The sequence below is a fragment of the Watersipora subatra genome, chromosome 3 (assembly GCF_963576615.1).
Source record: "Watersipora subatra chromosome 3, tzWatSuba1.1, whole genome shotgun sequence".
Taxonomy (NCBI): domain Eukaryota; kingdom Metazoa; phylum Bryozoa; class Gymnolaemata; order Cheilostomatida; family Watersiporidae; genus Watersipora; species Watersipora subatra.
In genome coordinates, this window is record NC_088710.1 from 13105588 (window position 1) to 13133246 (window position 27659).

General features: G+C 36.7%; 2 protein-coding genes across 2 annotated transcripts; one reads left to right on the plus strand and one right to left on the minus strand.

The window, feature by feature from the left end:
• Positions 1-2045: 2045 nt before the first annotated feature.
• LOC137390362 (uncharacterized) lies at positions 2046-27659 on the plus strand. Its single transcript, XM_068076695.1, has 3 exons — positions 2046-2094; positions 24673-24824; positions 27474-27659. Exons 1-3 carry the CDS (start codon positions 2046-2048, stop codon positions 27657-27659), a joined length of 387 nt encoding a protein of 128 aa, XP_067932796.1.
• On the minus strand, positions 12832-15124 carry LOC137389502 (dual specificity protein phosphatase 7-like). Its single transcript, XM_068075518.1, has 3 exons — positions 14653-15124; positions 13792-14169; positions 12832-13467 (listed from the first exon to the last, which is right to left on the minus strand). Exons 1-3 carry the CDS (start codon positions 15023-15025, stop codon positions 13106-13108), a joined length of 1113 nt encoding a protein of 370 aa, XP_067931619.1. The 5' UTR covers positions 15026-15124; the 3' UTR covers positions 12832-13105.

The window sequence follows — 27659 nt, forward strand, 5'->3', positions numbered from 1 at the left end:
ATGAGTTGTGTGTGATAACATCAGTACTAGGTTAACACAGTCGTGTTTATTTGGAGCGCTTTAGCATTATTTTCTTAAACGGCGTGGAGAGAAAACTGCCCACATGCATACCCTGTCCCAGACAGGCTCACTTAGACAGTGGTTCTTAACCTTGTTGGACATACTGATCTCCCGATTTTTTTTGCATTCACGACAGATAAATGTTTTACTGGTGCACAAAATAAACTGTGCTTTAACAACACTGTATTCAAAGAACAAAACCACTACAATACATAAACTCACAACAAACTACATGTACATTTCTTTTCATAAAGACATGTCCTTGTAAATCAGTGTAACATGTGATGTTGCCTTTGAAAGACCACTTATATGTCTTGACCTTTGACGAACCACTAAGACTGACTCAACGAACCCCTAGGGTTCGATAAAACCCTATGGATTCGAACGGAACCCAGGATTTGGGGATCAAACCCAGGGTAGGAACCACTGCCCTAAGAGTGCGTAGAGACACCGTTTGTGGTACATATGAGGTATATGGGTTCGACACGTGCAGTTTTCACAACTGCAGTTTTTGCCTAGACACGCATGCCTTATCAATGGCCTTTGCCATTGATAAGAGCATGCGTGCCGATGTATCACCAAAAGCGGTGACAGTAGATCTTTAAAGATTTTAGATTAGAGGAACCAAACACTTGCTTTATAACAAATGCATTCGATGTGTGCAAAAATATTTTCATCAGGTTTGCTCACAGGTCACAGTTCACAGGTCATCCATAGAGTAATTACCATGTTGGTTATCACTATGTTTCCATGATATCTGCAAGTTAACCGCATCATGGAAATCCGGGAGCTAAGCAACTTTTGCGATTCGCAAAAGTATATCGAATCCATCATGCTTGCGAATTATGGAAACAGCACTTGCGAATGATGCGCATTAAAATACCGTACCAGCTATTCAATTTTAAACATTTTCAATAATCCCATCGTCCTTTCTTGATCGAATTTCACATGTTTGTGTCGCAAATCATCACATGTGTGCGGTGCTAACTGCGTCGCTAAATACTAACTTATAGCGTACAATTGTTTATCTTTTTTCAACAAGGCGCCGGAGTCAGTCCACATCATGTGAATGTCCATAGAAACGCTGAATTCGCACGGTAATACAACCTACGCACAACTCCAAATCAGTATGATGAGCTTCATACGTGTCATGGAAACATACATGTACATAGTGTATACATCACTGAAAGCAGCTGTAAGTGATAACTCCCTGTTCTAGACGCACCTATGATTAAACCAATGCGCATCATGCACCCCATTAAACGATACATATTTTTAGATATTCTGCTGCATGTGGCCTAGGGGGAAGTTGACTGAATTAGTATATAATACAAGTTCATGGAGGTAGCAACTAAGTTTCAGTGATCTACAAGAGGAAACAACAAATGTTAAAAGTTCATACCCTAACTGCTAGTAGCTGTTCTTGCTGAAACTGGAATCAAGGTTCTATAAATCCAGCTATATTTTTCTGTGCAAAAATACATGTACATATAAGGGAAAAACTGGCACGATCAGATGAGCTTATCCTTACGTAGAAAATGTAGCTGTTAAATATCCGTATGATATTTTAGCCTGAGGTGATTGCAGTGCTATTAACATCAAAGAGTTAAGGGTAGGCATCTCACTAACCTTTGCCAAATTATGGGGTGTGGAATCAAGACTCCATCCATAATGTGCCCACATGCTTTTGTCAGCTTTAAAACCTTTACTACAATGCTAGTAACTAGTCTAATCATTTTGCTATCTTTTTTTCTGACTGCTTAACATAATGTCTAATTTTTTACAGGAGGCCTGGTTGGGTTAAAGCCCAGTGACAGTCGGTCAAAACAAGCTCTCAAAAACAGTGTAGGTTGTTTTTGAGAGCTTTTTAGTGGCAGCACTACCTCGCCATCAGGTTTGCTGACACTGTCATTACGTTTCCATGACACGAATGAAGCGCATCATGCGGGTTTAGAGTTGCGTTACCATGCAAATTAAGTACTTCTATGGACATTCGCATGATGTGGACTGACTCCGGCGCCTTGTTGAAAAAAGGTAAGGAATTGTACGCTATAAGCTAATAATTAGCGATGCAGTTAGCGACGCATCGCAAAGGACAACGGAAGTATTGAAAATGTTTAAAATTAAATAGCTCCGGTGGTATTTTGCAAGTGCTGATTCCATAATTCGCAAGTGCAATGGAGTTTTGCGAATCGCAAAACTCGCTTAGCTTGCGGATTTATGCTATTTCCATGATGCGGTTAATTTGCGGATTGGCTCAAGTTTGCGCATCATGCGTGTCATGGAAACATAGCGAATGTTCTCGTCATCACCGGCATCCGCTTGCAGACAGACCATGTAATGTAAATGCTGTGACTTTTCAGGTGATTCATGCGCATCTATTAATATGATGCATGAATGCTGACTTTACATGCACATAATTATGCTTATGTAAGAAAAGCCAGCCTTATACAATACTTATTCTTGTATAGGTCATATTCTTGGATAAACAAAATCACTGTTTAAAATCTCCTGGTATACTACGCTACAGCATTTTTATATTGGTAAGGAAAGGGCCTTACAAAGTGCGTTTGTTCAACTTACCTAATAATTCATGATTTCTGTTTTTTCGTTCGTGCTTTTTTCTTTTTTCATTTTTTCTTTTGGTCCGTAATGAAAAACATCATTTTGTTGATGGTTTCCAATGCTAATAAAAAGGTATAGGCCTACATACATACAAAATTGTCAAAACTATCCTTTAAGTATTTCACCGCAAATATCATCTTTCTACAATGGCATAATAGTGGCATTACGCTATTGGAAACTAGCTTTCACCTACTGGCACATGCCACACTTAAACTGTAGTACCTCTATGTCCCGCCATCACGAATGACATACGCGCGAATGTGATTAAGATGAGCACGGAGTCCTTTGACTAAAGCAATTAGCTAGGCTTGTTTACCTTGCCAGGTCTCTATTGTTTGTTATAAGGTCTACAGATTTGAATATTGTGTATACTTTGGCCATTGACTTCATCCATACACGTCCTTTAGTGTGTCTGGAAATAGTAGTGAGCTAAAGGCAGGCGCTCGTTATGATTAGATGCGAGATATAATTAAAGCATTTCCTGTCAGCTGTGGATACGGAGAAATAGTAGCTGACAATTACTAGCCATTTCCTTCCGCCTGTCACCGTCTAGATGAGTATCAGAAAGTAGTTAGATCAGCGGCTGCCCTAGTGGATCAGCGGCTGCCCTAGTGGATCAGCGGCTGCCCTAGTGGATCAGCTCTAGCTCTAGTGGATCAGCGGCTGCCCTAGTGGATCAGCGGCTGCCCTAGTGGATCAGCTCTAGCTCTAGTGGATCAGCGGCTGCCCTAGTGGATCAGCTCTAGCAATTAGGATATGTAGATCAATTTCTAATCGGTTAACACATCTAAAATGTACTTTCACCGAGTGAGGATGCTGTGACGTGGTGTGGCATGTGATTTGGATGATTGGAGATCCAGCTTGTAGGTGTGGGACGAGTATAACTGGAGTGGCTCAGAACCTGGTCACGTGATAGGGGAATTATCTGTTTTTGTCTAATATTTAATATCCCATGCCAAATCCTACCAATTTTTTCGAGATTTATATTTTTTTATACGTTTCTCTATTTTTCTATACATTTTCCAAATACCTCTCTGTGTACAATAATCTTATGAAAGATTCTGCAACTATTTATGCACATTTTTGCATAATATCTTATCTTATATTTCTTAACAGTATTGGGTTATTAGTAGTGGGTTATTGCAATATTGCTGTGATAGAATATAGCATTGTGGCCAGTTTCTAATATTAATCATGATACATGATTAAATGCAACTGGGCATGTGCAAGACATGTGACAAAAACAGAAAATTCCCCCGTCAAGTGACCAGGTTCTGAGCCACTCCAGTTATACTCGTCCGTAGGTGTGTGCTCAAAACATTTACGCATCCTTATATCATTTACACATTTGTGTCTCTGTAGACATTTTTGCAATGTTGAAGAACAGATTTACTAGTGTGATACTTTTGTTCACATAAACTAAAAACAAAAACTGATCGTTAAATTCAACATGAAACTTCACTGACTCACATACAAACAATATGGACATTATAGTATTTAGTACACTGACAGCACGGTGTGCCTTGAGAGATCATCAGGTGTAACCATAATGTGCACAATTATTCCATGAAAGTCCATGGTGGTCTGGTGGTGCATTGGGTAAAGTTTTTGACTCCATAACTCGGTGGCTGTGTATGATTCTTGTGTGGAGTTATCTTTTTCTAACGCTTCTAGCGTGGCCTCAGACAAAGACTGCTTTTGTTATAAGAAATATTCCATATTTCTTCTAAAGCGTTATAAATAAAACACAGGAAAAGACTGGTTCACACTATATCTCTGTATGTCGGTGTTTTCCTTTCGGCGTTCATTGTCGACTATGTGAACTGTGAATCGATGCATCGTTGAAGTTTACCTTCAACGATGCATCGTGGATACATCGTAAAAGTTTGCAGCTGTCAAACTTTTCCGATATTTTGCCGAGCATCAATGACTGTCTGTACAGTGTGAACCATTTTGGCGATAGTAATTTGCATTCGCTGATAACGAGACTTAGTTATTTCCGTTTGTGATAGTCGCTGCGAGACTAGTATTTAGTTCAAGCGTGCGAAAACAAAGAGATTTCTTCGCAAAAAATTAAAAAGAAAACTGAGAACATACATCACGGAGTATTTGCTGATAGAAAGGCGGATGGGTTTGTGATAATGTGAACATTGTTATCATCGACGATCACCGAAGTATTGTGGTATCAATGCTGAGGTAGGGCGATAGACTGTGAACCAGCCTTTGGATTCAAAAGCCTGAGCTTTAGACCAAATATTGTTATAATCCTTGAGTTTCCAGGAGATGATAGTAAGTCAAAGACTAAGTTCGTTGAAGATATGGAAATGAGTTGGTACATTGATGAACAGTCCATAGATGTAGTTCTTTGATTGGGGCCCACAAAATATTGAGTCGAGCGAGTGATCATCCCAACTCTGTTCAGAATCACGCCTGGTTAGGTTTTCGCCTAACGTCAATCAGATAGTAGGAGAAAAATGACGACGCTAAACCGGGTTGAAGAACTATGTATTAGAACATTGGATATATAAATTTATATATAGCATAAAATATACATATAACATAAATATCAGCCTTTCTTTGGAGAATAAGCTGAATGACTTTGACACCACAAGCGTTATGATCATTGATTGCTTTCACATTATATCACCCAATATTTGTGTAGGAAGATTTTTGGCATTGGTGAACGGGCGACATTGAATGGCTGAATCTTTGATGTAGCAGTTTTATAAATGTAGGGATTCAAACGTCATTCTGTGTAGTCAGGCCAATCCTAACAGTTCAGATGAATTTTTGCCAACTTCTAGCTAGAACGGTAAAAGAGCACTTCTATGGGGACCCCTACATGTACAGCTATCTTGTAGCTATATTGTACAAAAACTTTTTAGAATCAATTTTATAAATTTATACAATTAATAAAAAAAATATAAAGAATAGTGGTAACATGTTAAATGTGACCAGGTTTGGTTAAAGATAAATAAACTTGCACAAAATCTTAGTAGATTTTATCAGAAAGTGTCGGTATTTTTCTATCATTTGCGATTGTTTTAGATTTTTGAGAGGATCTGACTGCCAGGATGTTTCAAGATTAAAATCGACAAAACTTGATCTTGGTTCAAACATTCAGATCAAGCGAAAGTACGATTATGATGTCTATAGTTGCAAATAGGCTGACAGAATAGAGACGCGTGACGCTGTAGCTTAAATGCTATAGCTGATATCAACTATAGCATTGATAGCAATTAGTGACATCATTTCGCATGTATGTTTCTTCTGCGCGTGTTTAGGTTAGTGAAGCATCCCTTTTATGTCTTACATCAAAACATAAGCCGCGAAACAGATTTAACAATTGCGGCAAAAATAACCTATCAACTTCTGGAGCCGTCTTAGTATGAGCGATCAGAAACTTAATGAAGGATGATAACGTTTAAAGCTGGGTGGGGTCATATATCTTGTTTTCAGCCTTTCTGCCTGCAGTAATGTTCTCTAACAACTATGAATCAATGGGTGGGTTCAGCATTCTACAAGAAATATGATGGTACAAGCATTACCTTCAATTAACCCTTGCAAATATTGCGTCCAAAAGGGATAGCAGGACGAAATAACTTGACGTTTTAGTTTCACAGGCATCTGTGTGTAAGCATTCCCTTGTATATCGAGTAAGACGTCTGCTTAGCTTACTGGAAGCAGAGGCTATGCGCATTGTTGTACGAACGATGACTCTATAATCTTGAATTGACATATCTGAGTCCAGTGGTAAGGGAACATCGACGACTGGAAACACGCTCAGTTGAAAAGAGCTCTTCAAGGTTGGATCTCATTCCTGTCACCACCTGTGACCCTTTTTTGGGAATTGAACCTGTTTTCAGCCTGTTATCACAGGCAACCCAGTGAACAACCCTGTAACATTTAAAAAAAATGCTACATCATATTGCTAACACGTTTGTTTTCTGTTTTTTGATGTCAGCGATTAAACTCACTGCCATAATAGATTGAGCAGACAGCGAAAGAGATGTGGGTAGCGTTCAGCCCGTGAAAGCGATTATCACTACAATTGCTCTCAGCAAGCACGAAAGAAAGTTTAACAATAGCTCAGTGCAGCTTCTAATGTCTGATTTATCTACAACGCTTCGCAAAAGTCACATTTCATGGCTGATAACACACTTTGTGTTAACATTAATAATTGTGAGTAAATGGGAAAACACTGGAATAATAACTAAATGTGCAATTGACTGCCAACTAGTATATAAAGCAATATCCCTAAAGACCTTGACATTTTGCAGTCATGCTTTTTATGAAAATCTTATAAAAATTGAACCAATCAGAATTGTTTAAGCAATCAATGGAATGAAAGATTACATACGACTCACAATTTTCAGATCGTGGTGTCTTTGGCTAAGCTTTAGTGTTGGTATTTAAGAGCTTGTGTATACATATACACATATATACATATATGCATAGACATATATACATATATATATACATATATGTATATACATATATTTATATACATATATGCATATACATATATGTATATACATATATGTATATTCATAAATGTATATACATATATGCATATACATATACGTATATGCATATACATATATGTATAAAATATTTATATATAAAATATGTATACACATACATGTATATGCATTCATTACACAGTCATAGCCCATGTTACTTAGAATCATATGAACATTTATTCCGGTAAAAGCATTATTGTAGTCTTGAAAGAATATTTTACATATTAGCAAAATGAGGGCTTTATACTTTACTCTAAAATGCATCTGACTATCTGTCTGAATCCAGCTTAGTCTGTCTGTCTGTCTGTCTGTCGATGACCAGATAGCATTTCATGAGTGCGATTGCCTTTCCTTTTCCCACAAAACCTCAGTGATTTTTATGACACCTTTGATTGTAGGCTTATCATGCTCTGCGTGTAACTTTAGCCTGAGATAGTGCATAAGCAGCCTACTGTACAGCTGTACTTTGTATAAAGTCTTACCTTGGCTGTCAACAAATGACATATTGTTTTGTGCGAGATATATTTGCTCTAGGATTGGAAGTTGCCATTGTAAACAAACTAGGCCCAATTAGCTGAAACCAAGCGGTCTGGCATAGATAACTTACATGGTCGTCGATATCATTGGATGAGTTTTATAATTGATCTCATTCTGAAGTCGTGTCATCGTTTACGTATTTCACGTATAGTCAACATGTGGCTGACGAGTATGCGACGCATCATGTTTCGACAAAAATATCGGTCTTCATCAGCAGAGTAGAAATTGACGCATCTATGATTGGCCGGAAGAGCTTATTCCTCGATTGACACAATCCCAATACAATTTTATTCATTTCCAATGCAAGCTTTTTTAAATGACAGCAGATCGGGCTTAACACGAATAAATATGTAAAGGCCTCAATCCAAAATTCTCATGGAACATTTCTTGATAGCTTTAAAGCTGATTAACTCTATTGATTAACTCTATTGATTAACTCTATTGATTAACTCTATTGAGTAACTCTACTGAGTAACTCTATTGAGTAAATCTATTGAGTAACGCTATTGAGTAACTCTATTGAAACTCAATGTTTCCTCTATTGTTTGATCTACTTGAAAAACTAAAATTCTTCTTTTTACTTTAGTCTTTATTTTTTACTTTAATTTTAGTGCTGCTGCCACGTAGCCTTTTTTCTTTGAGCAAAACCATAACGATGCCGGCAATAAAATAAACGCTGTTACCATACACACATAATAGATACATCGTAAATATGTCGTTAATGCACTGATGATGCTAAAATAATGATCAAAGAAAATTTAGCATGAATGCCATGCCATGACCATCGCCAGGCCGAGGTCAATCCTCATCGGGTTATCTATTTGTTAACGGAGTTCTTTATCGAGTATCGTCTATGCTATGGGTATGCATTTAGGTGGTGTGTCTCACCAGAGTTTTTCCTGCTCCGGCTATGATAGATAATTTATGACTTTATGATTTTTACCTGCGGTGTTGAACCATAAACGCAAAGGGTTCAACTCTTCTTTTTGTAACAAAATTCTGTTATTGGACAATAATGTATTATTTGAAATAAAAATCTGCATCTGGTAAAAGTATTCCTGAGTTGGGCTTTGGTGCATGAACATCAAAAGGTTTGTCAAATGTTTCCAAATTTATCAGAATTTGGAAACATTATGCCAAGTTGAACAATAAATGAAATCTACTTTCTTCAAGTTTGTAAGAGTGTTCTACATCCCACACTGTGGTACTACATTTGATGAATACTTTGATGTAATTTTAGTATCCAATGATTTATAAAAATAGTACTGTTTTTCCTGTCGCATACCCCTTAAAGTGTACAAATGTGGCACCGCGATTGTACTAAAAGATATTTTGTATTGCTAATAAAGTTTGAGCTCTGTAAATATGTAGCCTTAGTTCTAGGCGGTCAACACTTCAAAATTAAAGAACAACAATATTTCATATTATAAGTACTAACAAATAATGTCAAGTCAAGTTCAATGACCAGAAAAAAATTACAGTCAACCCCCTTTCTTCAGACTTCGATCCCTGGACTTTCAAATGTCAGGACAACATCCGCCCCAACCCCATGAGTTTTAATAATTGGTCTCTCTGAAGTTGTGTCATCGTTTACATATTTTATGTATAGTCAACATGTGGCTGGCGCTTATGCGAAGCATTGTGTTTCGACAAACATATTGGTCTTTATAATCTGTGTAGGAATCCAAAGAAAGTTACCAACTGTGCGTCACTCCTAAGTTACAACTTATAAACCCAACTCTAATGTCAGAGAGGGACCTATTTTGGACAGTTCCAAAATACATAAGATGATAAATCCGGCCCTCTACGTCAGACAACCTCACATCAGACGAGTAGTTGACATGTCCGACTAGGCCATAACTAAAAACTACATGGGCGCATGTGTCATCGTTTACGTATTTCACGTATTAATAGTCATCATGTGGCTGACGCTTATGCAAAGCATCGTGTTTTGACAAACATATTGGTCTTTATAATCTGTGTAGGAATCCAAAGAAAGTTACCAACTGTGCGTCACTCATAAGTTACAACTTATAAACCAAACTCTAATGTCAGAGAGGACAGATTTTTGACAGTTCCAAAATGCATAAGATGATAAATTTGGCCCTCTACGTCAGACAACTCCACATCAGATGACTAGTTGACATGTCCGACTAGGCCATAACTAAAAACTACACAGGCGCTCAGTTCGCTAGGTAATTAGCTGAGGCCAGGAGACAGCGTGGAGACGACCCTGAGACGGCCTGCATAAGCCATCACGGATGATATTAGTCTAATAGGGTATTTGTTTTTCTACTTATGTTGGAGAAGGGTACGGCGTGTCAGCATTGCCAATGATCATTAACATAAAGATGGCATCAAGGGTGTTAGCGCCATATTCTTTATTGCTCTATATCATCTCCAGACAGATTTATTGTAAGGAGATTATTACAAGATTATGTAATAGAAATAGATTAAACTATAATCCAGTGTACTATGAGTAATTAAGTGAAAAAGCGTACGAGTGATTCGTTGAAATTCTTGAGCAACTCATATCCTGTTGGTCTTTGTCTTGGCAGGGCTTAGAAAATAGAGGCTGCAATTAATTAACTGCTGGCCCGCTACTCAACCCCAACTGCACTCGATCAACCGAGAGAGCTATTGTTTTTGATAAGGGGTAGTATGTACTGGGAGATAGCGCACGAAGGCATACTCGATGGGCATCGCTCATAACACATCATAAACATCCGGAATTTTAAATGATTCAAATTAGAATTATCTGAGGCTACGGATACGCTCCCAAATAAAAGGGATGAATGGGCAAAGGAAGGCATGTAGTGCGGTTTATCTAGAATCAACTAGATATATGCTTGACTGTGTTCAAGCAAATGGGAAGCCAAGAGATTCCTGAGCTCACTATTCCTCAACGAGTTGATGAAACACGTGTGCAGCCATCTGTGATAGCTATTATGTTACCATCAAATAGCCTCAATCAAAACACTGGTTGCCAGTTTTAACTGTTTAGTATTAAATTTAACAGTAGATATTAATTTACTAATGGCCTAAGAAAACAAAAACAAAGTTTATTAGAAAGGAATAAAAAATACTATAATAAAATATTTGATATGATACAAATCTGTGATTGGGTAGAATTAAAGACCAAATGCATAGATTATAGCTTGGCTTTAGTTTTTAAGTAAAAATATTTTAAAGTTCATGTATATAAGTGGTACGCCTATTGAAATGTTTCTATTTGAATGATATATTAAAATTTATGCTATTAGTCCCTACTTACGTACACCTGTTTTATTTAAACCTTGGCATAATATTGGTATATATAGTGTCTTGGCTCATCAGAAGTATGAACCAAAACGCGGTTTGATCATTTGTAAACCAGAAAGTTCCAGAATTGTATTTTTACTAGTACGCTGGCAATCCCGTGCGTAATAACTATGTGACCAATTATTCTTCACATCAGCAAGGTACTCAAGTACTGCCGTTAGTAGTATGCCTGGCTGCAAACAGAATATTCGAGTTCAGTTCCAGCGTGAGGCAATAGTTTTCCTAATACTCTTAGCGTGGCTTTGGGTGACCACAGCTCTTATTATAGTAAAGTCTAGTTTATGTTGATGGATATAGATGATAAAAGAGTAGTGTGGAGAGACGACTTCAAGTATTTTCTGACTCTTGCTATTCTCTAAGGAAAGGCAACAATCGTGGCTCCCATTGATATGCCTTCAAAGAGATAGCTCCTGCATGAATAAGACTGTAAATAATGAATGTAGGCACCAGTACTTATGCGTTGCCGGATCTTATCCATATTTATATATAAAAAGCATAGTTAATTCATGGAGGCATATTGGCACATTACGTAGTACAGCCAATTCTCTAGTAAAATGGAATACATCACTGCTAAAGAGAAACATGTAACCCCACGCAGAGAAAAGTATATAACAGCAATTAAATTAGATGATTGGCTCTCTCGTTTACGTACTAATCGCTTCCGAAAAAGCGCTCGTTGCCGGAACCAAATTATCACCAATTAAACATTTGTACACGCAATGAATCAATACCCTGTGAACATGATGCGTGTAAAATTTGTTTTCTCAGACACGTTTGAGAGAAGATATGCGTGAGACATTTACAACCATCGATAGTGCATAAGTAGTATCTCGGTGTGGAGAGAAACCGGTGCATACGAATCAGTCATATTAACAGGAAGTTGTGGATCATGATTCTCTTGCGATCAGATCATCCGATAACAAGCTTAGCCCAATGGACTGTAGAAAATGTCACATTCTTGACTGAAGTTTTATCCAAGTGCCACGCATGTTTAGAATTCAATGACATTTCCGATGACACTTGGCGATTCAGGTTGCAGTCTTGAGGCGGATTAGGCCATGGTGGAGTTCAAGCACTGCAAAATATGCTCTATCTATATAACATACCCTTTCTTGGAGATATAAGCTTTATTACTTTGCCAAGGGACACCTGCGGTGAGATGCCACTAGGAAATTGTACATGCCACTTAGGCACCGCTAACACCTGTTTTAGGCTGCCTTTCCCAAGCAGGCATAATTATTACTGCTGTAAGGTTTAGCTCTCTTTGCTAGATGATTGCAGTGCTCATGACTGGCTAGCTGTCATGTGACACGGATTGCGAAAGAGAAGACCTGAAGTTGCAATGGATGGCTTCCTACATGCTGGTATGTAGTATGTACACATGAGCTACAAATGAGCCCAGCAGAAAACAGGTGATAGCAGAATACATGTAATAGCAGAATACAGGTGATAGCAGAATACAGATGAAAGCAAAATATAGGTGATAGCAAAATGTAGGTGATAGCAGAATACAGGTGATAGCAGAATACAGGTGAAAGCAGAATATATGTGAAAGCAGAATATATGTGAAAGCAGAATATAGGTGAAAACAGAATATAGGTGATAGCAGAATGCAGGTGACAGGAGAATACAAGTGACAGGAGAATACAGGTGGTGCAGAATTGTGACATTCTTAGAATTTATAAAAGATTAACAGATTTGTTTCCTCAACTGTTCTTGTTGGACTCATAAGATAGCTTCATGTTCAGAATACACACAATGCTGGTAAAGAAATGCAGATGTGTTTTATTGGTACAAAAATAATCTTTGGAATAGAGTGTTTAACAGGTAAAATTAAGAAGTTAAAAATTAAATAATTGCTCAGAGAATGGATGGACTCAAATCCTTATTTGCATCTCTTTCATTCTACAATAATATGAGTTAAAAATGCCTCTTCTATTCTTACCATAGAAAAATATTACAACAGAACTGTATAAAAAATTGCAAAAACAGTTGTAAAATAGATATAAGTGAATCAATATACAGTAAATCTGACTGTACTATCGTACATTCAATGGCTCGAGCTCATAGTTTGGTGCCGACTTGGTCGGTGTCATGAAGTACATTTGATTGGTTTTTGAGGGGTTGCATTCGCACTGCTCAGCACTCCTACACAAGCAAAGTTTGGCTGGACAAACTGTGGTTGTTGACTCTAAGTTTAGTGTTTGTTCAAAGTCGAGTAATTGTCCCATGAAATTAAAGTTGGGAGAGATATTAGGTTTAGCTCTTTTGACAAAGTCATAAGCGTCATTCAGTGTCATTCGCTCCTTGCTCATGAGGTAAGCTACTGTTATAGTGACGGATCTGCTGATGCCAGCGAGGCAGTGGACGAGTACACCAAACCCCTTCGATCTTCCTTCATCTACAGCGGACAAATGCAGCCATTATACATACAACTGCTCAAAGCAAACGCAGACAGCGGTTATGTCAGTAATGAAACAGTGAATAAGATTAGAACTGGCATGGCAAAGTATCAAGTTGTGTAGATGAGTGGCCAGTCAACCGTAACTGACATGTCAGAAGATAAAGTAGCCATTGCAAACATTTGAGGAAAGCTCATGCCAGTCTAATCTACAGAAGCTTTCAGTGAGGCAAAGGAATACAAACTTGTAGAGCTGAAGAGTTGCTAGCCTTACAGCAATGAACTCTTCTGATAAAGTATGGATGAAAGCATATAAAAACTCACCTATAAAATTGATGGCTTCGGGAAAGTAAGCGGAGAGATTCTGAGACCAGTGATCTTGAATAGGAATTTGTTGATATTTGATGTCAACTTCTGTACTGCCTTCAAAATGATTGGGTAGATTCGGGGTGACGTTGAGTATATATCGAATGTTATTTTGTAGCAGAGCATCGCTGTCCATTGAGCATTTGGCGTTTCCAAGGTACAAGTTTTTGATTACTTCAATCGGGAATGCTGGAGACGGAGTGGCATCACCGGATTTGGGAGAAGTTGGCTCTATAAGGTTGAGGCTAGATAGCCCGAGTGTTACATGATTGTCCACTTTCTCTTGGGATTGCGTTATATGGTGTGGATATCGAGCAGAGAAGTTGGTGTATCCACCTGTGAGTTAAAAAAATATGTTAAACAAATGTTTGGCATCCTCAATTGAAAGCATTTAAAAAAGGCTGAGCGAGTTACATATAATGATATGCATAGCGAGTCACTAATCTGAAAAGGAGAGGACAAGAGATAATCGAAACCAAGCGCAAGCATTCAGTAGGCTGACAATCGCAATCAAAATGATAAATAGACCAGTATAATGGCATTCAAAGTGTCAAGTTTATGGCGCCAGATGCCAAACAGCACAACCAATACATTTCTGGGCGTCAAAGTATAATACACATATATAGTATGCCGTACAACTACATCATACCACATTTATTATCCACTAAATGCTCAAAAGGACATGTTTTAATATTTCTACAGGCTATGGGCCTAATTATCGCTAACGTAGGACTTGATTTCATTAAAAAATATTTGCTCTCTGATTGAACGACCTGCAGATAATCAATTAACCATATGGTATTAATAAACAATACCAACCTGATAAGACTTTGACCTTGTAATTTTCCTTGACTAGTTTGTCGTGAACAAGTGGTAATAGGTTGCATGTGTTAGCGTTGACGTCAGCAGAGAGGGAATCGCATACAACAATGTCTTTATAATTACACTCCGTGCTGAACTGCTCTTTTTTTTGATTTCCTTGAATAGCTGCCGATATTGGAAGACTACCCTTCTTTAAACGTCTCATCAGTAAGGGAGGTAAATTGACATTCATTGAGCCTTCTATATGACCTGCTTGAAAGTCTTGTTGAGATCTGCAGTCAAGTATGAGTATGGTTTCTAGCTTCAATCCGTTGACGAGCCAATCTGCTGTTACTTCTTCCATCTTTACTAGAGATTCAATGGTTGGCATGCCTGCCAAAAACTGCTAATGTTAGTATACTTATAACGTTTCTCTAACTTAGGTTTGGGAAGCACGTTAACACAATTGTTGCTACTTCGTAGTCTTTACTAAAACTAATCTCTGAATCCGCCGTCAATTGCATTCATTAAATATACACACGTTAACCAATCGAATATGTTCGCGCGTTTTTCATCATAACTGATTCAAGTGGGCGGAGCGTGTAAAGGCCATTCACAGTTATGATCAGCTTGTAGTAAACTTCAACTAGCTACGGAGATGCCCTGTGTAGTCATTCATAAGCCTTCTTCCTGACAAATTATCGATTTAAATAAGATATACGTAGCACTTTTCTTTGTACTAGATTAGGGAAGATTGAACAATATCTTAATATTAGCCAGAGGCAACTACTATGATCGACTAATCACAGACTCTTGTTTCAGTGCCCGAAATTGTGTAAGACCTCTAGCTATGTCGCATAAGAAACTATCCTATTTTGGGTGGCGACATCCCTTGAATCTGGTTTTAAAAACAGAATTACTAACCTACTATCATCACCTTTTCTTTAGCATCTCTCTTTGCTCAATAGGTAGCCATTGATTATAGCAGTTATAAGTTGCAAGCAAATGACTTTGGTAGCGAACACGATCCCACTTTCTCATTGTGCATATCCCATTCATTTATTTTGTGAATCATCAAATAGAAAATTAAACTTTGTTCAATTTTGATGGTTTACAATGCAGCTATTTAAACTGCTGCCTTTGTGCATTAGTATCCATTACCGGATCATTGAACAATTTTTGTCGTACCAAAGGTATTGTGGGTATTCAAAGTAAGTCCAGGGTGATTGGTTTTACCGCCTTCAATTTTCTCTACTTATCTTTATTTGTAACAGTAGTTCACTACTAGAGGTAGCAAACAGTAAATGGTTTGTTCGACTTGAGTAACTTTCCTTATTACCTGAATATCCTGAACGACAATACATGAGATGTTAAGGGCATCGTTCATAAACCATTCTCCTGACAAGCAGAAGGTTGTATTCTAGGAGACCAACCACTTGTCAGGTCATTGCTTTAGAAATCCATTCTCAGAATGGGTGTGAAGGGTTTCTACATAGCAAAATAAAATAAAACGTCGTTCAACGGTTGTACGATATGCATTGCAGAGATTTTCTTCCGCAGACGTACATAAATATGGCGAGGTTATTATGCAACACGTACATAAATATGGTGTTTTTTATGGAAAACGTACATAAAATATGGCGAAATTATGTTGCTTTAGATGGAGAACCCAAGATTATTCAGTAATGAAGTGTATTACCTGTAGTGTTCATACGCTTCCTTTACAACTAAATTGGCTATATTTACTACCTTCAAAACTTGGGTTTCCTATCAGAGGTTAGACTCAAACGGCAATTTTATGTAGCAAAAGTGCTGAAGTTCATCTGTACCATGAACTGTGGGAAAGTATTGTCTTTGGCTCTTTGCCAAAGTTAAACAGTGCTCAATTCTTGTACTGATGACAGGCAGCTATTGGCGGCACTCAAAGCAAAGGCTCTCATTTTATTGTGATTTTCCGGTGAGTCTGTCGCCAGGTGATTGCGGCCAATATGGGAACTTTATTCATAGAACAAGCGCCATAAAATACTCAGCCATTCTTTATTACCAAAAGAAGCAATTTCATAGTAGTTAGTAATATTCTATGATCTCATTATAAATCCTGTTCATTTCTGTCATGTTGCTTACTCTTGGTGCAAAAAATACTTTCCACCCTCATAATATACCCACACAGCGGTTGCTGCCGGAGTCATTATTCTCAGACAGAAGTTTATAATTCAGGACATGCAAGAGCCAATTTTGTTAGTATTATCAAAGATCATGTTGATCCCATTTGTTGTCACACCTCAGTACATTTCTGAAAATTTCATCATATGTGCAGTTACTTTGTGACTAACGTCATGACCTACGTCATATCTAGCCTTATTCTCTCCCTCCCACATATCTACCATCTAAAATTATGCCCGAACATGGTTTATTGATTCATTCTAACAAAGTGTGAACGCAGCCAAGCCAAGCATCTCGTGGTATTTTAAGATTTAAAAAATATATTAATAAGTAACTTACAAGCATTTTATCAAAACTTGGCATAGCTATTAAAACCCATAACCAAAACCGGTGAATCATATGACTTACTTCATATAAGTATAAAGGAAAGGTGTGTGCCTCTATTTTCAATCTATAATGTAATTGTATCAACATTCTCATGCTGTATCCATTTGCAATCTTTACTATAATAAGAACCGTGATCATTCGTCTGAAGCCATGCTTAGAGGTCGGAGAAGAAAGATTCCATTATGTTGGACACGAATGCATGGCTTTTAGCCTGGTAGACCGACACTCTCACAACTGTGGCAAACATCCACCACTTGAATTTCAGAATAATTGTACGTATAGTTATTACACCTGATAATCTCTCACGGCACACTAGACTTTCCGGGTACTTGTCACTAATAAAAGGCTGAATAATCAGTATAAAAAATAAAAATAACACCGCTGTCTTGTTGTGACAAAAAGATATCTAAAGTATATCGAACACACAACCTCTAACCTTTATGGTAAGAGTAACTCTATGGCCTTCACATAACTCAACGCAAAGTTTCAGCGTATTTCGCAATTTAAAGTTTTTTTCATTAATGGAGTGGCTAGATACTTACTAGATGAAAGATGGGCCCACCTACTGACCCTTTCTTTGTAACAAATGCTAATACATTGCGCCCTCGGGTTACGATGACTCTGTTATATGATTATATATGTTATATATATGTTATATGATTATATATGTTATATATGTTATATATGTTATATATATATATGTTATATGATATTTTCCTCAGCGGAGTAGAATAAGCTGATTTTTCACAATCTCCATATGAAATATTTTTCGCCATACGAAATCAACAATATTTCTTTTCAAAGATCTATGTCGGTATGCTGATTATGTTGATATGATAATATGATAATGATAGTATGATAATATGTTGATATGCTAATCGCCGAAATCCTTCTAACAACGAATGAAAAAGATACGATGCTTGATCTCGCTCAGTTTGACGTTATTCGTTATTAGTTAATGTGAAAATGAAACCGGAAACCAATAGGTGATAAAATTTTAGCAATAAAAAATTTGAAGTTCAGTAGAATAGTTCAAAATACAGACTAAGACTTAGTGCTAAGTGTATGTTTAGTAAACCTAATTCATTTAAGTTAAATTCATTGTTTATGTTATATATCTGCCTCGAAAGTAAGAACTCCTACTGTATGTACTGCACATACTACATGGTGATGTTGCATTTTATTGCAGACCATAGCCACTAAACACACTAAAGTTACTGTAGGTAGCTATAGTTGCTAAGGTTAACATTGTTTTGTTACTAATTTTTAATCTGTACAGCACGTATATAAAATTTTGATGATCCTTCCCAAAGGGTGCTTGCATTAGACCTTTACTATGGGTTTTTATACCCCTCTATACGAGATTTTCACCTTACGATGTCAACACCAGAACGAATTAGAATTGTATGGCGAGTGTCCGCTGTAGTCACACTTCTGAGCAATTCCTTGACCAGCCTCAATCTTGCATTGCCAGCATACAAAATTCGTATACCCTCCACAGAACGCGCTTTACAATTTAGGAAACATTTCCAGTCCATCACTGAGTTTGAGAAGAGCTTTACTATTGGGTAATAGTAATGGCTGGTTGCCAAGGTAATGTTTGTTTATGGGTTGCCAAGAAGTGTGAGTTCAATGAATAATCAGAAGGCATCAAATATGCTGTCCAGCCTTCAGTATTTTAGGTATTCAAGATTGTGCAAAATACGCGAGCACTTAAAACTTTGGGAGTTATCCTAACAACAAACCTAGCCATTAAATTTGAGCTTGTACATAAATATTTAAGTTGTAGACTTAAAAATTGATCTGTAATGTTGTCAAACAATTCATTCTAAGCTCACAACTGCAACTAATTTCCTCAGTACAGTTATTTAATGTTTGCGGAATAGGAGAGCTGTAAATTATCTAAGCAGAGATTTAATGGACGTATAATATTTCTGGTACAATAAATCAGCAGAAGGAATCAAGTTCTTTGACACTAGACATCTGAGATTAACTGTGTTGCAATGTCTGCAGAACTTCTTTGCACTTGCATCCTAGTTTTAATGACAGCCTCTGCAGGTGAGTGTCAACCGCAGGCAGGTTAGTACAGTGTGGCCTTACAATGGCGCAATGATGCTTTCTAATGTGGTTATAAACAGTCATAAGGCATGTGGATTTGGCAAGAATAATCAGAAAATGAGAAACCAATGAGGATTGAGAGATCGTCTTCTTTAATTGGCAAAAAAGTCTATATTTTGTTAAAAACATCACAAGTTACTATAGAGATGACAGTTCCTTTGACCAACATTAGATGTACTATGACTAATTGGGCTGTATTGCTAGGTCTGCAGGCTTACCTCTCTTTTTGTTATCACAATAAGTCCTGTTTGCTGCGCCTTTGCGTTATCATTCGATAGGCCATGCTACACAGTTTAGTGTTTCATAGCGATAAAGCTGCAAACATTCTCTTCGATGACAACATTAAACAATTACCGCTTCTTGTATTTATGTATAACTTTTTACTAGCATTAGTAAATCTTCTTCACTATTGTCTAGGCACAGTCGCTACTTCATAACAAAACTTGTGTTTGTTGTGTATCTATTCATATATATATATATATATATATATATATATATATATATATATATATATATATATATATATATATATATATATATATTTATGCACCAATGGTAATTTCTAATGGTCTGTTATCTTCACTAAACACAAAAATTACTATCTCAAAATGGTCTTACCATTTTTTCAAAAAATCAAAAATGTACTCGCTATTAACATAATTGGCTAATAAGACATGAACATTAACAAAGGTACAAAATTCGGACAATGTACCAAAATGTTGGACTAAGAAAGACTGATGAATGCATCGAGTCTGAGTTGGTACTATTTTTAGATCGCTCAAACTCCCAGCTTTGCAACTAAAATTGTAAGTTGTGTTAAGACTGTACTCTGCATAAATATATGTTAGTGTGACCTATTTTAAACAGACAATGATCTCCATATCATTTTTCCAACCTAAAAATACAGTCAAACATGGATAACTCGTCCACGAATAGCTCGAACACATGGTTAATTCGAACATTTCCTTTGGTCCGTTCCCACGTAATGATAAATTGCTATAGATAACTCGAACTCAACACTGTTAATTCGAACTGTTTTTTTTGCCCAACAGCTACCAAAACGGTTGTTTTCGCTTTAGAAAATCACTTTATTCAAAGCCATAGAGGTAAACTTCATCTTTTCGTAATTCATAAGCGTCGTTATTACCACCATCGGCAAAATATTTTTGTCAACGACTTTTCTAAAAGTTTGGTGAAATTTGATTTATACTGCGATACGATGAATAGCACGGGCTAGCCGGGTCACGCGCGCAAGAATTTTCGCCACGCACATACAAAACAAAAATCGCATGTTGTTTTGTATGTGCGTGGCGAAAATCCTTGAGTGCGTGACTCGGCTAGCCCGTGATGAATAGTTTTCCGACGTTGATTCCGTGTTGAATCAACGTCGGAATGTTGAATGTTTAAAACGCCTTAAAAAATGTTGTAATTAAACGTATACGTTGTCTGAGCTACAAAAAACTATTCATCGTTTGACCTAAACACAGAATACGTGTGTACATTCAATAAGTATCTATTAAAAAAGCGTGAGTGATATAGAATGTACCGCAAAACCTCGTAAAACTTCTAATTGAACTGCCTCGGAGTGTTGCTCTTAACGAATCCCAGGTAAAGTAAGGTAATCTGCATAAACTTCAAGAAAAAACGGCAAAATTGATCATGGGTAAAACCCCAAAAGAAAAAAATGTCTTTTCTTTTGAGCATTTCAACAACGATCAAGTTTTGCCAATGTCAATCTGAAAAACGTCCTGGCAATAACATCACCTCAAACAACAAACCAATCTCAAGTGATAGAAAAATCTCTATACTTTTTCATGAAAACGTTTTAAACTTTACATTAGAAGCATTTAATTTGAAACAAGCCATTTGTGCTTTTGATTTATATTATAGTTTGTATATGTACATGTATCTACTAATAAATAAGTAAATATATGGACTTGTGACAGTGCTCTGATAACTTGAATGCTCTGATAATTCGAACACTTTTGCTCGGTCCCTTGAAGTTCGAGTTATCCATGTTTGACTGTATATCAAATATCAGCCTAATTTATAACCCCTATAAGAGATGGTCAAACGATTACTGAAGCGAAGCTTCCAACTTCGGAAATTTCGGTCGAGTAGCCAAAGCCTGAACGACTTCGGCCCTGTCCAATTTGATTCGGATAGGGGTAATTAAACCGTATGTTTGTTTGGACAATATATCATTAGCATTAGCAATTCTGTTTGGTCACAAACTATCAATTTATTGGTGTTATAAAAATGGAATCGGCAACCTTTAAATAAAAATAAGTAAAACAGATATCATTTTGTGTTTAATTCAGATGAGTGTGTCTGCACTTCAACACAAACTTTACTTTCTTTGGCTGAGGTATGTCTACTGCGGATTGGTTGCTGTGTGGCCACAGTTTTAGTGTTATCGGACTCCTTTCAGGCGCAAGTCTATCGAGCTTAAGAAAGAATGTAACACATTTCTGGTATGTGCGATAAAATGCCAGACAGTTAATTTGAACTTATGGATAATCTTCAGATTATTCTGCCAAGGCTTTAAAGTAGACATCGATGACTGAACTTACAAACCTTCCGCCCAGACACATTGCGGTGACTGACACTCCTACGACACTGTGGTCAGTCGTCATAATAAACCATGGGTTATGCTTATGTTTTGCATCACTCGTCTGCGGCTCAGTTTCTATCCTAACATCATTATGTTAAGATCTTCTGGTGAACTTTTGAATATACGTAAATCTAAAGCATGAAAGATTCAGCTGCTATCTTTTGTAAGACATCATCAAAGTTTTTCGATATATCAGCATTATAAAATGAAAAATGGCGGAACAATAATAGAAAAAGACATCTGTGAAACTGATCAAAGCCTGTATAGAGGTTTATTCGCACAACAAACCATTAGTTCATGGAAGAGGGTGATCTATGACCTACCATTGCGGTATTTTCACAGTGATTGGCATATTTACGTTGCCCAGCTGCAATGCTTTCGCTTCTTAGAAGTTTTGAGTTGCCAAAAATCTAAAACCAAAGTGGTTGATATATTGGATGTTTATGAGGCATTGAGTAGTTTCTGAAAGCCAGACTAGTATATAGGTAGTCAGCGCTTATATAAGGTGTACTTTGGAAGGTGGTGAATGTTTCTGAAAAGTGATTTGGTACTGTAAGAAATATGAGTTAAAAATTAACTTCCACAAAACTTTAGTAGATCATATCAGAAAGTATTGATATTTTTCTATCATTTGCGATTGTTTTCGATGTTTGAGGTGATTTGACTGCTAAAATGTTTCTCGATTAAAACCAACCAAACATGACCGCGATAAAACACTCAAAAGAAAAAGATGTCCCAAAATGATGTCACTAGTTATGCGGCTGCCGGTCTCTCTCTCTCTCGTTATTAATATCAGCTATTGCGTTCCAGTTGCACCATTACGCGTCTCAGCACTTTGGTTTCTTTGGCGAAGTGCAACTATAAATGCCATAATCATACTTTCACTTGAATCTTAGCATTTTAACCGTGATCAAGTTTGTCAATTTCAATCTTAAAACATACTGGCAGGCAGATCACCTCAAACATAAAAAACAATCGCAAATGGTAGCTACTTTCTGATAAGTTCTACTAAGATTTTGTGCGAGTTCATCTGCAAGAGCATTTTTTTACTGAAATAAATTTTTTTTAATTGTTTCGATTGTTTCAAAACACGCTGTTGCTATAATCAGTATTGAATTCAGGGCCTTTTACTGCAACATCACCTCACGCATTCAACTGTACATAAGGTTTTTAGAATTTAAAAAAAACGTTTTTAGAATTGCACCGTCTTGAATAAAAGCATCTTTATACACTGTGTAATTTGGAGGAGTCACTGGTATTTGTTGTCAAATCTCTACTTTATTACAGTACTAGTTGAATCACGGTTTGCATGTTTGTACCAAAAGTTATTTGAATATCAACAAATTAAATTTGTAAAAAAGCATTATTCAATCTGGGGAGTTAAAAATGTCAGCTATAACTGCTCTCAACTAGAAATGTACAATTGCTGAACAACACTATTATTTAAATAAAGTAATTTAAATGATTACCCAAAATGCAACTTATTGTTTACTCATGAGATTGCTGTAAAGTGTAAAGCCTGTAGCAAAATTTTATTTGTGAATAAAATCTTATTTCTCCTTTATTATGATCATGATAGGAAACTGCAGTTTTCGGAAATAAATTATTATAACTTTGGTACTAGTGTGTGGCTATATGAGATTTCTTAAAATTTTAAGTTGGTATAGGTGATTATAAAAGAATCAGAGATTTCCTTGCATGAGTTCCAAATTAAATATTATTTGCAACTTTTCGCGAATCTTTCTTAGAAGACGTTCACCGGTTATACAAAATTAGCATATGAGAAAATATGTGCCCCTCACATGCATACGTGTATGCCTTTATGTGTATATGTGTGCATGCATACAGCATTGAGAGTTTGCACGGTATGAATTATGCCTACCAAACAGTAAATCATACCGACAATTCTGACAATCCTGACTCCCGAAGCGCACAGTCAAACTATTGAATACTGCAAGCATGTTTACAAAGGCAGATCAAATGCAGAAAGCGGAAGTCATCAAGCCATGGTGGACTGCTATTTGTGCGAGCTCATGAGTAAATAGAAATTTTGGTTAATAAACTATTCGACAAAATGATTGTAGATATTGCAGAATTCGATCTACTCTAGTAATAAATTTTTTTACATAACTACATGATTTCTTACTGGCAGGCATCTTTTAAAGAAGATTCCTTTTGACTGTGACCGTGCAGATGCCTCGAACATGGATCTCTAAACAAACACCTAAATACTCAAATTTAAATTTGACAAGTCAGATATTTAATTGAATTAAAAAAACCAACAATGATGCGTGTCTACATTTCTCAGACTAAGTAGTAAAGACTCTACACTTGTTACTGTTGCGACAAGAAGTCATACCAGTTAGCAATCAGCTAAAAGAATTCTATGGCTAATAAAAAAATCTCATGAGGTGTGAGACCATAATAAATTTCAAGCCAGCCGTGTAGGTGAGATAGAGCTACTTTTATTGTAAATTTATAGTATCGTGAGAGAATATACCTTAGCCTGTTTTCCATCAGGTTAGCTGTTGTCATTTCTTTCGGGAGACGACGATGGCAGTGTGTCATTGATAAAACTGCCTTGTAAACCAAGGAACAATTGCGCATATTACTTATCTCATACATGGTATACCCATTCGCCCACAAGCTGGATCACTTCCAGAGAATTCTACACCAGCTATTTTGCTGACTCAATGTTGGCAGCAACTTGGGTGGGCCATATAACGACAGCGGTACAACAGGCTCACCACTTGTAGGTTTGGTCTGCTACAGCTGTGTGAATGAAGATGTCAACATGGTGTCTGAGCGTTGCAATAACCCAAATGAGACAATTGCATGCAGCTCATCAGATGATGTCTGTGTCACAGAAACTCAGAAATTCGACTTTAAGGACAATACCTACAGCAAAGTAAGCTAGGCTCCCATTAGTTATGTAGCGTCTATTGTATTGTGGCGGACAATGCATTTACTTTATTTACTCCTATATGCCTTATCCTTTTAAATATCGTGATTCGTCTCCCCTGTCTGTTGTATATGCTTATTTCTTATTACTCTGTACGTTTCTAATCGGCGACCCCAATAATTATTTAATCATACTTATACTTCTTTTTATATTATTGTTACATTCAGTTTCGACCGTGTGCTATGTTTTTACTTGTTTTTGTACATATCCACCTTCCTTTTATATGGTAGTAAATTGGGTGACTTGGCAAGACGGGCCAGGCTCCCAGTGGAGTTGTGAATGCCTCTGTTGTACATTGATTGTGGGGCTTACAGTCAAATACAAACTTATTCACTTTGAACTCATACACTCTTTCTCTGCCTGAAACAGGGGTGGATTGCAGTAGCCAGTTAAGGGAAGGCGCTTGACCGGAAGGCGCAGTATTTAGAGATAGGCTACTAGCTGATAATTTGTGATGGTTTGTATCAGATGACCAGAAGAAATTTACTGCTTAAGGCCATCGAGATTGATACATCAGCTGTAGTGAGATCGATCCTAAGCCAAGTAAAAAGAGTGAAGTTGTCGATACAAACCAATAATACCACAGTTGCTGCACAGGCATTAAATTAAAAATTTGATTTAGCCTTTTCCTATTTGTAGAGATAAAGGAATAAGTTTGAGACCATCTAGGAAGAATCAGACAATTAACGTGTATGTTGGTGTTTGTACAACATAAAATCCACAGAATATAAACATTCTCAAAATGGGTTATTTATGTTGTAAGAGCGTCTCCTGCATATTTCTGAAAGTATACATATATATACACCACATGTATCATATATCCATCATATAGTGACAGTTTGTGATGAGAGACCAGAATTATTTAACACATGTCAGTGAGAGTATTGGAAATTGAACTTGGCTCTCAATCATTCATTGATATCAGTTATCCCTAACGGTTATAGTAAGTGAGCTGGCAATGAATGTAAGTTTAATCTCCTTGTAATAATAAGTGAACTGTCCCTGTCTGCCATATTAAGTACAGAGCGCACCTGCATCGACATTTCACCATTACTAAAAATAGATGCTTTTAATAATTCGATTTGAAGATGTAATCTGTGAAAGAAAGGTGCAATTCTGAATCTAGTCTTCATGCAATAAAAATCAAAGGAAATCTCATGTACAGCCATGTGCAAAGGTTTTGACCGCCCAATAGCTTTCATAATTTCCGTACACTTGAACTATTGGACAATAAGCCTTATATATAGTCAACTAAAATAAAACAAAGTTACATATCATTCTAATCATAAGAATGCATACTTTTCTGTGATGTTTTTTTGTATTGTTGGTGAGTTAAAATTTATTTCTCCTAATTACATAATACTTTAACGCGATAAGATCTGCTCTGTGTTAATGAAACATTAGGTAAAGTTAATAGGTGGTAATTCTTTCTTTTAAACCAATGCATTGAATTCTTTGAAACTTCCTAAAATGTTTAAAATTTTTATCTCCCTATCTGTATATATAGATTCATACATTTTTGACATTTTAAGTAGGGCCTACACCCTTCTAATAAAACATTTAAAAAATGACATTTAACACTGCTTGCGACATAACCATAGGTATTGTTCTTAAATCATAACTGTCACATACATCTTTTATCAAATTTGCTAGGTAAATCAGACACGCCGATTCCGATTTTGTACTCAAAATAAAGATTGGTCCACTAACCTTCAAAGTCATGAAGGCTTTTTTAAAGCTTTTCAATATCCGTCTTGAAAACAACACAATCGGCATAACAAGCTCCGCCCATAAATATGTGACGTAGCCTAGCTTTTTAGGAACGGAAGTTAGGGATGTTTATTCTGATTTAGAATGATAGAGATGGGTGTCTTAAAACCCATTATTATCTAAATTCAGCTTGTAAAATAATCTCAGTCTTTTATGAAAGGTAGATAAACCATTTAAAATTGCTCGTAGCCTGATAAATTATGTTTAATAGGCTGAACGCAGAGAACAATGAGCTCAAAAAAGCACGATTTTAAACAAGCTAGCTTTATTACCGCACTTTTTTGAGCTCATTTTTAAATATACAATGTTAACTAGCTTGTCTACCTTTCAGAAAAGACTGAGATTATTTTGAAGACTGAATTTAGATAATAATGGGTTTAAGACACTCATCTCTATCATTCTAAATCGGACTAAACATTCATAATTTGCATTCCTAAAAAGCTAGGCTATGTCACATATTTATGGGCGGAGCTTGTTGTGTCGATCTGTAAAAAAGCCTTCATTACTCTGAAAGTTAGCGGACCAATCTTTATTTTGAGTACAAAATCGGAATCAGCGTGTCTGATTTACCTAGTAAATATGATAAAAGTTGTACGTGACAGTTATGATTTAAAGACTATTAAAGAAGAAAAACAGATGGAGGAGATTTAGGGCTTTATGATGATATGTTGCTGTACTCTTGTCCATTTTTAAGACAAATTTCAATTAGTTATATATATTTCAAAAATACTATATTATTATAAGCGATCCTATACTTTTGCACACTGTATGTTACACTTTATTTTCAGTAACACTGTTACTCATGTACGTTACACCTATTTTCAGGGATGCATGAACATTGAAAGATGCTCCTCATTGGAATCAGTCGGATGCAAAGACCCAGCACCTATAAAGTGCTGGGCATGCTGCGCTCATGACCTCTGCAACAACACAAATGATGCTTTAAAGACTGTCAATGACCTCTATACTATGTCCTTATTTATGCTGCTAACTGCTCTACTCAAATGCTAG